This window comes from Aspergillus terreus, genomic scaffold (assembly GCF_000149615.1).
Source record: "Aspergillus terreus NIH2624 scaffold_14 genomic scaffold, whole genome shotgun sequence".
Lineage (NCBI taxonomy): Eukaryota > Fungi > Ascomycota > Eurotiomycetes > Eurotiales > Aspergillaceae > Aspergillus > Aspergillus terreus.
Genome location: NT_165937.1, coordinates 660,123 through 677,281, shown reverse-complemented (window position 1 = coordinate 677,281; position 17,159 = coordinate 660,123). Strand labels below are relative to the sequence as shown.

Sequence of the window (17,159 nt, the reverse complement as noted above, 5' to 3'; positions counted from 1 at the left end):
CAGTGGCAGGTAATCGCCCCTGCGCGTTCTCAATTCATCGCGAGGTGAGGATGGCGAAGAACGTCATGAGGGTCTAGCCGGTGGCCGATGCGTTCGCCTCACCTAGGACAGGGTGGCATGACCCTTTCTAAAACCAAGATCATCGGCGAGGAGCCCTCTATTTTGATCGGTGCCGGACTCGTCGTGGGAAAAACATATAGCGTCATACATTTAGTACAGATACAGATATCGGTCAGGGCTGGTGCCTATAATAAAGATCGTCTGCGGGCCCTGACCCCCGTTTGCAGGGAGTCTGTAGATGTACAGAGTAATTTGCCTGACCGTCTGATCAAAGATATCACACGCAAGACCGTCGTTGAAGTCTCTCATCCTATCTATTGACTAGCCAGGGTAACAGGGCGCCGAGAGATCGACCTACCGATCCTCATCATCTGCAGTCAGGATCAACGGGTCGTTAAGACCTTCCTCGATATCTTCGTTATATTTCCAGCTCTCTCCGTTATTACCAGAGCCGTTGTCTTCTTCCTCATCGTTGTTACTGTTTATAAGTATATGCTCAGGGTCAGAAGAAGGTCTGATAGTAGGCTTAGAGACCCTAGGATCAATAGGAGCCGCTGTGCAGTCAGGGTAGGGTTCAGCCCATCCTGTGCTAACGCGAGAGGTGGAATAAGGTCTGGGATAGGTCTGCAGGTGCATAGGTGCCTTGTAGCAGATGGGGTCCAGTCCCCGTAGGGAGATGCCAGCAATAGGCGCCAGTGCTTTGTCTCGTGCCGTAGACCACTTTTTAACTAGGTATCTGTGGACTGCAAGGTACTGTGTGTACTGTGTGTTTTCTGTAACTAGCTAGCGGAGCGGGAGGCCTTGTACAGGGGTTCCCACGACATGTTGTTATGTGGCATGGATGATGGTGATATTGAGGGTGCTTCGTGACATACAGTTTTCACACAAGGATCTCCAAGTACGCTTTGAGAATAGCTTGGTTGTTGGGGTTCTCGCTGTTTCCACACTCGAATTTTTGTTCTCTGCGGTAGTTGAATTGGTAAAAGCATTGGTCCAGCACTGCAGCGTCAGACGTGTGTGGTATCCTGTAAATGCTTGGAATATGAAACATGATAGAAGTGCCGGTAACGTTTCAGAAATATGGATGACAATTCTACAACACTGCATCCCCGTTCAAACTGTCTCTCATATCCCAGAGTTCTCCTCCAAGAGCCAAGCTTCATACCTGGGACTCTTGATTTGTGTTATCAGGAAGAGACGCTGTCTCTATCAACATCAGAGGCTGAGTGTATCGATTCGTATCTTAGCCTCATCGCCGCGACGGCTCGTCTGCCTTCTGCGCTTGCGCTTCCGGTTGCCTTCCGACGCCCTCTCTCTCCGATTGTTGTGTGCCTTGGTGTAGCAGACGTGGTAGATGTAGAAGACCGGCACAGAAGATCCGCGTCCCACGAACCAGCCGTAAAATACCGGGCACGACTAACAAGGATCAATTTGTCAGGTGGCGAGGTTGCAAGGCACGGCGCAGTGCATACAACAAACCGTCTTCGACAAAGGGCAGAACCCCCGGTCGAAACAAGTGCGGAGGGCAAAGGATCAGGGAGGCGACGGCCCTCCCGGAGGAGAGCCAAGTAGCGACCGTCGTGTCCGGTCCAGAATTCATCACCGCTGGATTGGTTCGCACGAAGTTCCCCTATCCGCTTCTCCAATAGTCGTGTCCACGCAGAAAATCGCGATGATACTCCTGGAGAACTTCCACGTTGCCCCACTCATCTTCGCTCACGGGCCAAGCAACGCGCTGGCCACCGAAGATGTGTTGATGGGTGTCGGCAGGTCGGAGAAGCGCCAGTCGGCGCAAACGGTCGTCAAACAAGAGTTGCACACCGTAAGCCGACAGCAAGGCGTTCACATGCGATTCGATACTGCGGGAGAAGTCCCGGGCAATAGTGGCAATCTGTTTGTCGTGAGTATCCAACGTGCCGGTGCCAGTAAGGTCAGCGAAACAAGCCCTTAGAATATTGTGGCGATAAGCAAAGGGAAATTGGGCCGGAGACAGGGGATCTGTAGGCATTGGCTCTTCCTCTCCTCCATTTGTGCTGATTATGTCGGACCTGCCGTACCCTCGGCCGGCACTAATAATGCGATCAGGTTCCCTAGAATCGACCAAATTCATGGTATCCATAGCGCAGCACTTATGGTTTTTCTGGATGTAAGGCGTCAGCTCCACCCTGAATAATCGACTGAGGCTAAGATACTTACTTCGACCCGATATAGAGGACTGTAGAAGGTCAAACACGCATGGCTTAGACCTGAAGAAGATCCGACGGGGAGGGAGGGTTACGTTAAGAACAATAAACGCAGGGTAATTTGCAAAGATGGGAGACATGAGGCTCCAGAGACGCGATCCGAGACAGGAGAAGATAAGAAGGGACAAGAAAAGTGGCGAGAAGAAGGTACGACTTCTTATAACTGGGCCTCCGTATCAGAGGTAATCCTGGTATGTCTTGCACGCAGTGGAACAGGACCTCCTCGGTATCCTTCTGCTTCCAGATCAGAGAGAGCAGACTGGAGGCGCTCATATAAGGAGAGAATGATCAAAACGTTCGAGCCGAACGCGAGCCACGTTTGGTTGTACGTGGAAAAGAAGCCGTGTTGGAGACGGCACTGGATGATGTATAAGACTTGTGCAGGTCCCTCGCTGACAGAGCAATAAGTATAGGGCAAACAGAGATTTATGTTCTCCTCTGTAAACGGGAGTGTCTTCTATAGTCGAATAGTCATGGTGAATGGAAGATAGAAGTGTTTCCGATCTTGTAGTGCGATGAGTTGGTTAGCAGTTGGATGTATGTAGTGCTAGAAGACAGAAAGCGATGCAGGCCTTGGCTTGAGGCCCGTCCAAAGACGTATACAAGTCATGTCGGGTGATGAAGAAGAAGAGAAAAGAAGTAGGAATGGGCTCATTCTTATAAGCCTCTGAGGCAGCCGTATTCATTGTTTGACATGATGATGACGATAGTGAAGCCATCCATGGATCCTTCTCCGGTATTCTGCATATTCCCTTTCAAACATGCTCCCAGGACAAACGTCCTCTTCACCGACAACGCAGTGATTACGCTCTATACTTTCATTAAACATTCAATACACCATAACAACAAACAGTGACGGCCTTGGAACCTAGCGGAACTCATTCCAAATCCCACCAGCACCCCACTAGACAAACCGCTACTCCGTGTTCCGTAGATAGTGCTCCACCCTCTCACAACAACAAGGACGCTCGGCAATTACCGAGGGCAGCGTGGAGCGACAGGACAGAAAGACCCATCGGAGGGAAGAATAGAAGACGAAACACCCTCACCACGGAGATGCGACCTGCCGATACACCAATAGCCCAGCATAGATCGCTTCCTGACTCGTAAACCACGCCCGAAACATGCATGTGGATCTCGTTCGCAGCCAACGACTGTCCGTTGCCAGCACTGCGAGCGCCACGGACTCTACTCACCCCCCGGGTCGCAGCGTGGTTCGTCGGTTGTATGAGAGCGGTTCGCTACACGTTCGTGCGATTCAGGATGAAATCCCGCGAACCACCGGGGATATCAGCCGATCTTGTCTGTGCTTGGATCCACTATTGTGAGCGGCGGTGAGCTGAGCTGAGCAGAGCTGAGGGGAGGTGAATGCCGCTAAAATCCTTCCGTTGGTATGTTTCTCGGTTAGGATTGGGCTGCCCCAACCATGGCTGATACGAAGTGTCAGTTAATCAATTAGTCTTTGACAATCCCGCCTGACACGACCGGCGGACGCTATACCGTCCGGCAAACTCTCTGCCGGCTCTCAAGAATCGGTGGCCACAGGAGGCAGATGGGCCACGCAAAGTCTCGCAGACAAGTCATGAACCCATCGTGCACGAGTCAAGCAGAGTCATACGGAGCACTGGGCAAAACGGAGCTGCCTTCAGAGCACGTCAGGACACCCTGTCCTTAGAACCGTGGAGAAACAGCCAAACGCAACTGCCGACACTAGTCCGCCGAAGAATCCGTTGTGTGGAGAGCCAAATGCAATCAACGACGCCCCTTCAATCAAAAACACGGGTGGATCCAGCCGTCCAGCTCTCGGGCCAGTAAATTGGGGACAATGTATCCCAAACCGCCGGATGTATAGGGTCCTCCGGCGCTTCCACGGGTCGGTGACTCGGTGAGCGAGTCAATGCGGAGGGCAAAAAGGGGTAGGCCATACGAGAGAAGCTGAGTGTCGAGTAATGGGCGTGGCAGTGTACCGAGTGAAATCCGAGTCAAGTCCTATTCAATCTGATCATCGGTCCCCTCCAGGGAGCCGGAAACAACGCCCAACAGTTATGGTACAAGAAGATGGTGTAAACAGGAGCAGCCAAGTGGTATCGGAGGGAGCGTAAGAAGAGAAAAGTCCACAGTCAACGGTAACGAAAAGACAACATGCCACCCAGAAATCAGCCCATGTCCGGAACGCTCAACAGGAAAGAAATCGCTGAGAATATGTAACAAGATAAAGATTGCGTCAATCATCCGCACGGATCCAAGCAATGCACGCTGGACATGTAGCAAATACAGACCGTCATTCGGATCCGATTGCAAGACATCGTAGCCGGGAGATGAAAGAGAATTAAGCATTAAGAGTGTTGATGGTCGACCTCCGCTTGCCCCGAAACATGAACCCCATGAAGCTCTTCGCCGACGACGGCTCACTGCCGTCAGTCTTGCTGAGCTTGTTACTCCTCATGCTCTTCTTGCGGCGGCTATGCGGCTTGGGTTCCGTCTCGGCCACGTCGCTCGGGTCCAGGCTGCGCACGCTCTCCACCTCAGACCGCAGACTGCTGCCCGAGTACAGGCTCGATGCCGTCGAGCTCTTCATGATCGAGTTCCGGATCGGCAGCGGCGAGCGGCTGGACGTGCTGTACGACGAGCCAGACCGGTCGCGCGTGAAATTCGGCGCGCTGTAGTACGTCGTCGGGCTGGGGGCGGGCGACGCCCGCAGGCTGGTGGTGGTCGGCGACGGCACCGAGTACTCGGAGCTGGCGTTCGAGTGGCTGTAAGGGAGGGTTCGGGCGTGCGGGTCGTCGTGGGGGGAAAGCGACGCATGGCGAGAGTGGAAGACGCTGCTGAGGCTTTGCAGCGAGGGCGGCCGACGCATGCTGCCCGCCGCTGTCGGCAGGCGAGACCGCCCCGACGCACTCTTCTCTGAGAAGGCGGTCTTGGGGCGAGAAAACGAGATGGATTGCGAGCGGACGGACATCGGACGTGTCGTCTGCTCCGGCACCTCGGCCAGCGATGCCAGCGGGTTTGAGGGAGCGGCGGCTGCGGTGGCGGCCCCGGGGCCTATGGGCTGCCCATCATGACCGCGGAGAGACAGCTGTAGGCTGCCGCGCTTTGCGGCGTCCGTCTTGGAGCGGGGAGTCCGCTGGAAGTCGCCCAGGGCGGGCTGCGACTGTGCGGCCTGCGTGAGCGAGTAGACGGGCTGTGCGTCCGACGAGCCGGCCCCGTGCAGGTCGTTCTCCTGCAACGTCGTCTGCGCCGGGGAGGCGGGTTTGAAGGGGAACGCCGACTGCTCGGGGGCTGGGCTGATGAGGATGAGGCTTGGTTTGGGGCGCGGCTTGACGAAGGTGACCTGCTCGGCGACGAGCACGTCGGTGTCGTCGTCGGACAGCATGGAGGTCGGGGAAGACGATCGGGACGACGACGGCCGCATGGAGACAGGCGATTCCGGGGGCACATAGACCGTCGGTTGCAGGAAGGTTGGGGAAGTCATGGGGGAGGTTGCGTCTGGCGAGGGCAGCTCGATGATGACATCGTCATCATGATCGAAGATGTAAGAATCGGCCACAAAGGTCGTGCCGCTGCTGCGTTTGACGGTATCCATGGACACGGGGCGCGAACCCAAGCCGGCCGACGAATATGGCGGCAGTAGACGGGCAAAGTGAGCGGCTCTTTCGTCCTCTGCGTTGGACAGCTCATCGGTACTGGTGTCCGAATCGCATGTCCCGGGCGCTTTGTAGGACTCGACGGGCGAGAAGGCGTTTTCCTGTCCGCCCAGCTCGGACTCGGAGATCTCCTCTTCTTCTGAATCGTAGCGCCGAGGGAGATGCTGCGACTTGATGTATTGGAGGTCGAGAGGGGGAGCCGAGTCGTACATCTTGCCGCTGGTAGAGCGGTAGAGAGCGTCGACAGCGGTGGTCTGAATTATAGTGTCGATTAGGTCGAGGATGTCCCCGTATTAGGTATATGTATGTGTATGTGTATTAAGCAATGGCGAGTGAGGTATGGAAGTGGTCGAGTATCAGCTTCATCCGCTGGTCGAACGAAGCCCTAAGTGACGACGGGTGATGGTGCAGACAACGATGAAGAGGAAGAACCAACAGGCCAGCACAGGATAGCCGGAGAACTCGCAGATATATCGGCAGGAGAATCTCTTTGACTATGTACTAACACGGGCTGGCATGCTCCAAGTGGATCTGAGAACAGGGGAATCCAGAAAGCCACCCTCGATGCCATCCGAGCAGATCGCACAACCTCCGGGCCAGTCAGCGTCACCGGCCACACGTGCGGCAGGATTTTTTTTATTTATTTTTTTTTATTCTTTTCATTTCTATAATAATGGTCTGATATTATTTAGCTTACGTTGTCTTCCTTGCCGGATTGTCCTGCAGGCCAAACCAAGTGGGACGTGGGACATGGGGATATCAGGGAGCCGAAGCCCTTGCTTGTCGAGTTCCTGACTAAAACCACCCTGCATGGAGAACGGCCATTACGGAGGATCAGGTCAAAGGAGGGTCATTCTGAATTCTTAGCGAGCGCCACTGACAATTATAGAACCTAATCAAGGAGACGTATCAACGTGAGCTGTCGAGTGTGAGCGAGGTCAGTGCGAAGAAGCAGGTAATAGGAATAGTAGTACTCCGTAGTAGGCGCCTCCTAATGAACGGCCAGAATTTTCAAAGGATCATAGACAGACTGAACGAACACTATCTCCAACCCATACACTATCCCTGAGTGGCCCCTCTGTTCCTGGCCAAATGGTGTCCTCGGGGCAGTCGGCGGCAACATGTAGATTGCCTCCTGCGCCTCCGGCTTCAACAGGAAAAAGCAACCGGGACGCCATGACCCGCCCAAGCCAATCCAGTCCCCAGGCTGATCGACAAGAGGAAAGACACTGGGTGGGTGGGCACGCACCCGCGCGCAGTTGGCGCCATGTGGAATCCGGCTGGTTTGTGCTTGATAGATCCATCCGAAGAAGGGGATATCCGGAGGGCCACTTTACTTTACTGCGTGAGAGCGTTGGCCGTGGTGCCCCACTGGAAAATTCCAGCAGTGGAGTTGGACATCGTATCGTGTGATTGTTGCATTTGTTTGTCTTGGGAGGTTCTGTAATGGTAACTATGTAGTACTGGGTACCTAGGTAGGTACCTAACCTAGGTATGTACTTGGGTATTCAACACTGCTCTCCTGGGCTACCCCGATCGATCGCAATACTCCTAAACGTCTCAATGCATGGCCGGATTCATGTCCGAAGGAGCGAGATAGAACGGGCAAAGGTGCCAAGCAGCAGTGGAGTAGGATGGTTTAGCTCAAACACGCCATACGAACTATCATCCCGTCTGGAGTTCTCGCGATGCCGGAGAAATCAAGACTCTAGCATGAACCTTGAGACATGCCTGATTCATTCCTCGCACTAGAACTCTCCTAATGCTTTTTGATGGTCTTGATGGACTGCTCCCTGCAGACGGGGCTCCCTTACCGCCAACTATGTAGGTCCCGTAACACCGTACCGTCGGAATCCCGCGAAGAATGTCTGCGAACTACCTGGTAAGGTATGCAACTAGATAGCTGCTTAGGGTTGTCGGCTCAAGTTTCAAGCCGATACCATCCCCGCTGATAGACATAGCCAAAGTCAGCGACAGTGGGTATTAGTAGACGGCATTATTATCCCCGAGGTTTCAAGTGTCTCCTTATAGAAACTGCAGAGTAGGTAGTTTCTTCGGAGTTAGGAGAACAGGGGGTTGGCCGAACGTCCTCCGTACCCTGATATCATTACCTCATCGTCTACCGGGTCCAAAAAAGAAGCGGCAGGTTCGCCCGTTTAAACGGCAGGAAGGCGGTGGTTGCAGAGTGAAACCGCCGAACGCATGGGCCAGGGGATCCATATCAAGCATCTCCTTTCGAGAAGACAGACAAGACAGGCGCAAGTCTTTTGCGAGTCTCCTCCCAGTACAATAATGCACAACATGTGGCGGGAAGACCGGACGGCAGACTATGCGCAGCGTGCATCCGCCTGCATCGCATCCACGCAAGACTGGAGGCAAGTACATATGGACGACGCAAGTGGCCTGCATGGGCTCAATCACCAGAGTAAACTGCACTCTGCTCCGTATAATCCTCCCTCCTTGCGCCTACCGACACATTCATTGGCCGACAAACATTCCCAGCCAACGCGGCGGAGGATATTGATGCCGACGAGGCCTTGGAGTACAGTAGATCGAATGCTCTGGGGCAATACCCGGGGAACTCTACTGTGCAGAAGGTTCGCCCGGCGATAAATTTAGAAGACGACGATCGCTTCATGTCTGTATCATCTGCAGGTCGATATCGTGGCGTCTGACTCTCCCAGCCCCTCCGCTGCTCCTGTCCCTGTTCCTGTTTCTTACCCCAGAAGGACAACGCATGGGCGCTAAAAAAGAAAGAGGCGTGGCATGGGCAGATGACGATTCACGATGAGTTGTTGGGCCCATGCTTCCCAGCCCTGAACGACCGTTGCGTTGTGCAGGGTTCTGGTCATGTTTGCCTTATCCCTTGCCCGCTTATCCGGAATATCGCTCAGAGTGTACAGAGTAGTTAGTGTGAGCTCATTATCTCACGCCGTTCTGGTTCCCCCGAGTCAGATGCGACCGACCGTAAGCAATAATACATTGCTTATCGGGATTGTCCACGAATAGAACTTCGCGCCTGACTCAAATGTCAGGCTTTACAATCCGTCACGGCAAACACAGACAGGCTAGCGCATTACCCCGGTCCATATTCACACGCCTTATGACGGCGGTTGACATCTGTACCTGGATATGTAGGGCGAGATTGCGGGGCCAGAATCGTCGTAACGATGAGTACGTACTCCGTAGAATGCCGATTTGGCCCATGGCAAAAGTAATTCTATCGAGATCGATTCGAGATCGAGATCGAGCAAAAACGTGGGTCGCATTCACCAGTGAAGAATGTAGAGAATGTTCAAAGACGCGTCGCGCCCGGCGCGTCCCTACATACCTGTCAATCTACACGCTCCAAGGCATCCGTTATGGAGGGATAAAGATAAGAGCGAACGAACTCCGTCCGTTCGGACTCCTGTCCTCCTTTCTTCCTCCCCCTCTTTGCTGTCATGCCTGTCAATTCCGTCAGCGCTCTGACCAAAGGCTGTCGAATGACTGACAGCGATCATCACATCTGACGAAGAATGGGTCCCCCCCTGGCCCCCTCATCCTGGATAACTTCGGCGACAGGGTTCCGGCAACAATCCCGAACATCCTGTCTTCGCCCAAGAGGCATGGGCGCCCTCTTTTTGTCCTCTGACCGCTATTTCCGCTTTGGCATGATCGGATGAACGGAGACCAGAAGGAGCCAGGCCAGGTCGAGTCGACTCGCAAAAGCAAATCCCCGACTAGGCCGCTTGGGGCGGGTGCTAATGTACGTTGGAAACAATAAATTGCAGGCCCGGCCCAGTCTGGTCTGGTCTGGTATGATCTTCGCGCGCGGTGGAGAATCGTCAACGTCTGACATTCGATGGATGGGGAGAGCGTTGAAGAGGGGAAGTCGGGCGTGATCTCATATCTCATATCATCTGCAGCGCTTACTCACGTCTGTAACTGGCGTCGATGATCCGGTCCTGGTGGAACTGGCAGGCAGGCTTGAGCGCAAGGAAAGTTCATCTCCGCTAGTTGCGGCCGTGCCGAGTTTGTGATTGATTGAAGTTTCAGCTGTCTGTTGCGGGCAGGTAAAGAGCCGAGTCTATACCGCATCCATCGTTGCCTTGGAACCTGTGACAGGTGATCGACCCAATTGGGCAATCCCGGGCTGCTGTCATATCGCCGAACAATGAGAGACGTCCGATGGATGAACCGGTCTTTCGTCTATAGAGTGCGGGACTCGCGCTCGGATATCTGTATTCGTCTGGGGAATGGGGATGGTTTAGGATATTGCATGAGATGCAATAAACGGAATGCGGGTATCTGAGAAACGCATAGGGCAGGATACTCGCGATATTCAGGCCAATATCACTGGGCTGCTTTTCTGTCAAGTGAATATGCCTTAGCGTAGTCCTGGTTTTGATCATGGTCCATTTCAGGCCTTCGGCACAGAGAAATCTACATCGGCTGTCTACCATGAACACGTAGTGTGGACGAGCGAGGAATACTTCCTGTCCTATGAACTCCTGGCCTCGCCCTCTGATCTATCAATGGGCACTTCACTCGGGATCGGTTGTTGACTTGGTGGTTGTCATCATTGTACCTTGTCCAAAGCCAACTCTGAATCTCCTACAGACATGAGACTAAGAGGAATTGTACAAGATTGCCAGTGTCGGCCATCACACTACCACCACCGCCAATGCAGTCTGAACGTAATAGAACATTGTTATCTATATACAACAATAGCAAGTCAACAGGATTAGGTAGACAAAAATACATGCACACATGGCCATGGTTACGTCTATAAGAATTCACTAGAACAGGATCAGAAAGCAAAATAGAAAGATGAGGCTGCCGCCCGCAGCTCCCAATCGTCACGAAGGCTGAATCAAGGTTATGTAAAATACAGACTGAAGATCGCGATTCGCATCTCCAGGCAGAAGCAAGTCCTTCGCGCACAAGTGGGCTCATGCAACCACCGCAGGCTCGACGCGGCGAAGCGAACCCATGACAGGCATTAAGGGTCGCGAAGAGAAGGCGACCAATATCATAATGGTCATTCATTAAACAAAATAAGATGTTGCACACCAAGGCGGAGAGAGAAAGAGAATCATCGCGACGCGTGTTTTTGTATGATTGTCCCTGACGCTAGACGGCGACAATCAGAGAAACAGAAGACCATACTGAGCGAATTTTACCATGGCGGCCCCGGTTCTGAAATTCATTCGCATGAGGCATCAACGCGTGTGGCATCGATGCAAGATTAAGCGGTCGACTGCACGCCCCAGGCGGCATTTACGCCTTGCGAGAGCGAGTGACGGGGCCGTTGGAGCGACCAGTGGAAGTCGCGGCTCCGTTGGACTTGGCGTTGCCATTGGCGGCGGCACCGTTAGCACCAGCGGGAGCAACCTCGAACTTGGCCATGTCGATCACCGCCTGTCTTCCAGTGTTGCGACGGGGACGGCCGGTCTTCGCGGCCTTCTTGTAGGTGGCGATGTAGAACGAGATGAAGAGGAACAGGTAAGAGCTGATGATGGCGATTCCGGCGAAAGCGGCGAACTCCTCACCAGCGCACTTGCCCATATTGGGAGCCCAGGGGAAGTAGGTAGAGGAGAAGTAGGTGTAAGAGGCAAAGTAAACGAAGCCTAGGTAGGTTAGGACTGTTGGAAAGTACTATGTATGGATGTCGAGGAACGTACCAAGATCGATGACAAACTGGATGATCTGCAGACGGGTGATCCACTCCTTCCACCAGATCCGGATACCACGGGCACTCTGGAAGTAGTACCAGTACATGACGACGTGGACGAGGAGGTTGATGGTGATGGGCACCCACTGGACCGCAGTCAAGCCGATCAGCTGGGTGTAGCAGAGGAGGGCAGTGGCGCCATGGTGGTAGGTATGAAGGAAGGTCAGGGGCTTCTTCTTGAGGAAGAGGAAGACGGTATCGAGGAGCTCCAGGTACTTGGTCAGGTAGTTCAGCTATAACCAGTCAGCATGTTTCCAAGCGTCTCCGCGGGTCAGCCGTAAGTGAAACGCACATAGTAGAGGACGATCAAGGGTTGGGTCCATCCACCCTGGTGGTCGCAGATGGCGAAGAAGATGCCGTTTCTCCAGATGATGGGCAGAAGCTGCTCAATGAAGAGAGCCAGGAGAGTCGCGCTGATCGCGGTCAGGTAGAAGTTGTGGATCATGAAGAGCGCGTTGAGCTTGAGCGCAGGGAAGTTCTTCATGATGGCGCGACCGCCGAAGATGGTAATGTAGTAGGTGACGAGCATGGCGGCGGTCTCGCGGAAGCCAGACATCGGGGTCACACCCTCCACGAAGCGGAATTCGCTGGCGGGATAGCCCACGACGACCTCGAAGGCCTTGTCGAAGATGGGCCATAGGTGGACGCCAAAGGGGCGATCGATGGTGGGACGTGGGATGTTCTGGAGGACTTCCATGTTGACTGTGGTAGAAGGAAACTCCAGCGAAGGAAGAGACCCGGTTTCAGATGAATTGAAGATTGGTTTCTTCGGAATGAGGCTGGCAGGGTTGACAGGCAGCCAGGGAACCGGGACGAACCAGGAAGGAGTGACGCGAATGGAAGAAGGGGAAAAGAAGGAGAAAAAGAAGAAGGGAAAGAAAAACAAGAGAGAAGAAAAAAGTCGACTGGGGGCGGCGGAGACGGCGGAGACAGGAGGTGGAGAGGGAGGGAGAACAGGAAGATTTGTTGTTGAGGGAAGAAGTCGAAGAGGAAGAAAAAGCTGCTTCCGCCCGCCAGGGGACGTGCCCGATGCGGCCTAGTGCCGAGGTGGCCGTGAAAAGGGGCGATCATGTGCGCCGAGGCTTCCGGTCAGGCACCAGTCTATGTACATAAAGAGGGTCATTATATTATGATTATTCTATCTACTGTAATTAGTTACATCTAATGACCTAATGATTTATGTGAGGTTCTTATATGTCTTAAAAACGAGGTTCGTCCCTTTATAGGTAGTCATTCAACGATAGTGTCATAATAGTTACTCTGTACCAACTCTATACTAAGCAGTAACTGAATTCTAAAAGAGGTATAGCGTGCCGAATCCGGGAAAGCGTCTCTAGGGTACAATCTGAAGCATGTGCAGCATATCTACTTCCTTGTATATTGTATATCTGCCTCTAGGCCTGCGACAACAGCTATCCTACCTGACAACATTACATTACACGGGCTTTCTTAAAAGAACAGTAAACTATCAATGACGACGGAAGTATTGTTGCCAATGTCCCATACTTACGGGGGAACAGTCTAGGGACATGACTGCTATCTAGAACTAAGCTTAGCCTTCGCACCCTTTTGCGTATTCTCCCTGGCTTTCCTTGGGTTGGCAAAGTTCGACCACGTCGCTGGAACGAGGAAATCATAACCGTATCATGAAATTCCTTGGCATATCGAATTGGTGTTTTGTGAAAAGTGTCCTCCTGGCCTGGAGGAGCATGGCTATTGATATATGTTTCTTCAGCACTGCCCAATGTAAGGGCATTCTGCCCTCAACATCCTAAGGATCAATGCTCGCATTGCCAGCAAGTATCTCCTTCACGATCCGGGAACACCGGTTAAGGAACCCCAGTGCAGAAGAGTCCTTTGCTGGTTGTCCTTAAGCTCAATATTGGCCCCTTTGGAGATCAATAGGCAGGCAATATCTTCGGATTTTCTTAGACAAGCATGCCATAGGTGGCATCTCATCGCAATCATTTGTTTCTAGATCGACATTGTGGAGCAGTAGGATTTTGATGGCCGATTCGTGTCCTTCCGCAACAGCGCGGTGCAATAGAGCTCTTTTCTGTGCATCCCTGCACTCAATATTTGCACCACGAAGGAGCAGCTTTTTGCCACAGCTTCATTTGCATTCTGAGCAGCTACCCAAAGGGATGTGATACCCGTGATTTCGTCAGAGTCAACACCCACCCCATGCGCAAGCAAGAGCTGTACAACTGGCCCATGCCCTTTGGACACTGCTAAATGGAGCACATTCAAGCCGCGTTCGTAATACCAGTCAGTTCTAGCACCGTAGCGAGTAGAAGCCGAGTGATCGCATCGTTTCTATCGGAGACTGCGGTCGAGATTGCATTGTTGCCGAGTCCATCCCTCAATCCCCAGCCTAAACCATGGTTGAGTAGCCGTATCACGGCTGAGACATGGCTTCTAATCACTCCTAAATGGCGCTCGTTCCGGCCGCGTTCATCATACCTGTTAGCTGTAGCACCACGGCCGAGTAGAAGCTGAGTGATCGCATCAGTGTTGTAGGGTTCAGTCCTCAATTTCCAGCTTGCTCCATAATGGAGTAGCAGTCCCACGATTGAGGCATGTCCTTTAATCACTGCCCAATGAAGCAAGGTTCTTCCGGTTCTATCTGTCCAGTCGAGTTTGCTGGAGTTGTGAGGAAGCAAGAGCCGGACGACACCCTCATGTCCGTTCAAGGCTGCAACCCATAGTGGCGTTTCATCGAACTTGGTACTTGTCTCCACCTCAGCTCCGTAAGCAAGTAGAGCTCTTGCGACCTCTTCATGTCCATTCATTGACGCAAGCAGTAGGGGTGTTTTGCCGTGTTTATCTTGCATATCAGGTCCAGTTTTAGTTCTGGTCAGGAAGATCCTCACGGCAGCCACATGACCTCCCTCTGATGCATGTAAAAGAACCGTGCGCCCATCGTTGTCCTTCAGATAATTCTGAAAGCCGTCTCGTCCCAGAAGCATATCTATAATCCTCTCATGCCCTCCTCTGGCCGCATAGATCAAAGGCGTGAGGCCAAGATTGTCCGGAGAGTGCACCACGATGTCACCAAGACTAAGTAACAGCCATACCACATCACCATGACCACCTTCTGCTGCATACGATAGAGGGGTTCGCCCGAGTTTGTCTAGCATGTTGGCTTTGGCCTTGTGCCGAGCCAGTAACATCAACCATACAATCATGGAATGCCCACCCGCCGCGGCATAAGACAATGGGGTTCTCCCTTCAGCATCCTGCAGGTTGACTTTGACTCTGGAGAGCAAACGCTGGGCCTCTTCCAGATTTCCCGTGGCCGCGGCGTGAAAGAGCCCCGTCAATCCAGAATCCTCTCTGTGGTTGACACTTCGGATCTTGCCTAGGATAGGTGATTGGTTCGTCATATAGACTTCTGGTACTCTTAGCCAGTTATCGATCCACCCCAAGTCGTTGTCATGAGAGCTTCTGTGACAATTACGGTCCATGTGCGAATCCTTCATCGGATATGGGAGGTTGAGGTGGTCGGTTCGTCTGTCCGTCACAGCCAAGCGCCGGCGTTGGATGCATATTTGCCTCAAAGGAAATTGCCAAGGCACAAAAATTGTCAAGTCAATGAGCTCCAATTCATGACATCTAACTCGTTCAAAGCGCTCCATTGTCCGAGATTGGTCTCGCAGCCAAATTGCAAGAAACATATGTCGCTTGTCAAGCCGTATACAGGGTAGGACACCAAGACCCAAGCATCCATGGCCAATTCCCATAAACGCTAGTTCCAAATGGATACCCTTGTTTGTTGTGGTCCAAGGGAACTTACTCGTCAGCAGGAGATCCTGCGTGAGGACGACATCCCTCGAGTCAGAAAACGCATTCGCAGAGTCTGCGAGTATTCCGCCGCGGCCTGGATGCTCTGATTTCCAGCAAAAGATGCTGTAGTCATCTGACACCTTCATTATCTCCTCCTGCAATCGGAGGAACGCCGCCTTTCCTTCCCAGTACAGCAGTGGCATGTTGATCCCAAAGATACCCATGAGACAGTACGCCTCGTCTTCCAGTCGTGAGGTCTTGCGGCTTGAAGCCCAGGACATCCTCTGTGCAACACTTGCATCTTCGACACTGTCAGTGCCTGAAAGGACGCCGATTGGGATATGTGTTCGATCGGATATCTGGCTTTTCATGCTTTCTTTTGTACCTAGCTCGATCCAGCTCCGGCTGTAGAAGACCACAGTTGATGGAGCAATGAGCTCCTGAAGGGTGAAGCCTCTCTCGAACCACCTGCTGCTGGCTAGTTCAGTCGGCCAGTCGACGTCTGCTAGAAAGGCGTAGCAAACATGGGCATCTTGGTACCAACGGTACATGGAATTGATTGCCTCGGACAGTTCAGTGCTGCTTGTCTTGTCAATGCAACATGTATCTATCCAGACATAATCGAAGCCCTCTTTTCTCGCGACAGAGCAGCAGTCTTGTATCTTTTTGTACCCTTTCTTCCTCATTGCATTGCCATCGCTCATATCTTGAAAGGAAACCTCTTCTTCATCCCAGGTGTGCGAGAGGATCGCGTAGCGGGGAACATGTTCATCTTTGAACTCCTCCACCTTGAAAGGGTCTGTCGAGTCCTCGCAGGTGCTTACTAGGCGCATGGCTGGAACTGAGATGGGATTTGTAGAGATCTGAGCGGATGTGAATTCTCTGTCGCAGGCGGCCGCATACTCGAGTGCGGGAAATTGAGTGAAGCTTCCGATGCGTAAAAAAGCCAATTGAGGTTTTTGAACCTCAAATATAATACATGGCGAGTGCGTGCAGTGTTCTATCAGCGAGACAAGGCTGAATGTCAGGTGATGCACAGCCACGGGGTATCTGCACTGCCACGCAAGGCTTGTGTATACGCACATTTGGACGGCGCCAGAGGCAGCATAGCAGAGAAAGATGACAACTCTTTTGCAGGCGAAACTCGTGATCGAGGATATCCTTTTCAGTGACTTCAACGGAACGATGTCGAAGAAGTATGGTCCTCACATTGGAGAGCTGACTTGTAGTACCCTTGATGTACGTCTCTGGGTCTACTAGCAAACCATGCTGCATCGTTATGCGATCACTAGCAGGTGCTAGGTCCGCCATGACATCTCCGTCTACGACATCGAGGTGACTCCACCCAGTGGCAATCCTCCTTCAAGTGCAACAATATGGGAGATTCAGATCTAGGAGAGATCACCTGTGCATGATATGGCTGGCTGTTTGTGACACCAAATGTAATATCGAGCAGGGCCAGTCGCTACCTGTATAATTACAATGTCAACGTTTTGTGATTGTATGTACTATTCGGACATTACTCTATCAAGAGTCAAGTCTTGATCCTTCTCAAATATATATTGTTAGCCCTGGACTTCATTAAGAATGTCCCACACTTACTGCAATCCGTTATCCAATAACTCCGTATCTATACGGCACTACCAACCTTGTATTCATAACTACAATCTATTCTCTCCTACCTGGTGTAAAAAGTGACATCTGTTTGCG

General features: G+C 52.5%; 5 protein-coding genes across 5 annotated transcripts; 1 reads left to right on the top strand and 4 right to left on the bottom strand.

Moving 5' to 3' along the window:
* Positions 1-210: 210 nt before the first annotated feature.
* On the bottom strand, positions 211-1,111 carry ATEG_09247 (uncharacterized protein; the record flags this gene model as incomplete). Its single annotated transcript, XM_001217868.1, has 3 exons — positions 211-292; positions 419-796; positions 963-1,111. The coding sequence occupies 3 exons, from the start codon at positions 1,109-1,111 to the stop codon at positions 211-213; spliced, it is 609 nt and encodes a 202-aa protein (XP_001217869.1).
* A 29-nt stretch (positions 1,112-1,140) lies between these two features.
* Positions 1,141-2,011, top strand: ATEG_09246 (uncharacterized protein; the record flags this gene model as incomplete). The annotated part of the gene is made up of 2 exons (XM_001217867.1): positions 1,141-1,410; positions 1,499-2,011. The coding sequence occupies 2 exons, from the start codon at positions 1,141-1,143 to the stop codon at positions 2,009-2,011; spliced, it is 783 nt and encodes a 260-aa protein (XP_001217868.1).
* Positions 2,012-4,632: 2,621 nt separating this feature from the next.
* ATEG_09245 (uncharacterized protein) lies at positions 4,633-6,159 on the bottom strand (the record flags this gene model as incomplete). Its single annotated transcript, XM_001217866.1, has 1 exon — positions 4,633-6,159. One exon carries the CDS (start codon positions 6,157-6,159, stop codon positions 4,633-4,635), a length of 1,527 nt encoding a protein of 508 aa, XP_001217867.1.
* Positions 6,160-11,209: 5,050 nt separating this feature from the next.
* Positions 11,210-12,360, bottom strand: ATEG_09244 (elongation of very long chain fatty acids protein; the record flags this gene model as incomplete). Its single annotated transcript, XM_001217865.1, has 3 exons — positions 11,210-11,559; positions 11,614-11,896; positions 11,956-12,360. The coding sequence occupies 3 exons, from the start codon at positions 12,358-12,360 to the stop codon at positions 11,210-11,212; spliced, it is 1,038 nt and encodes a 345-aa protein (XP_001217866.1).
* Positions 12,361-13,979: 1,619 nt separating this feature from the next.
* ATEG_09243 (uncharacterized protein) lies at positions 13,980-16,282 on the bottom strand (the record flags this gene model as incomplete). The annotated part of the gene is made up of 2 exons (XM_001217864.1): positions 13,980-14,037; positions 14,127-16,282. The coding sequence occupies 2 exons, from the start codon at positions 16,280-16,282 to the stop codon at positions 13,980-13,982; spliced, it is 2,214 nt and encodes a 737-aa protein (XP_001217865.1).
* Between the last annotated feature and the right edge of the window lie 877 nt (positions 16,283-17,159).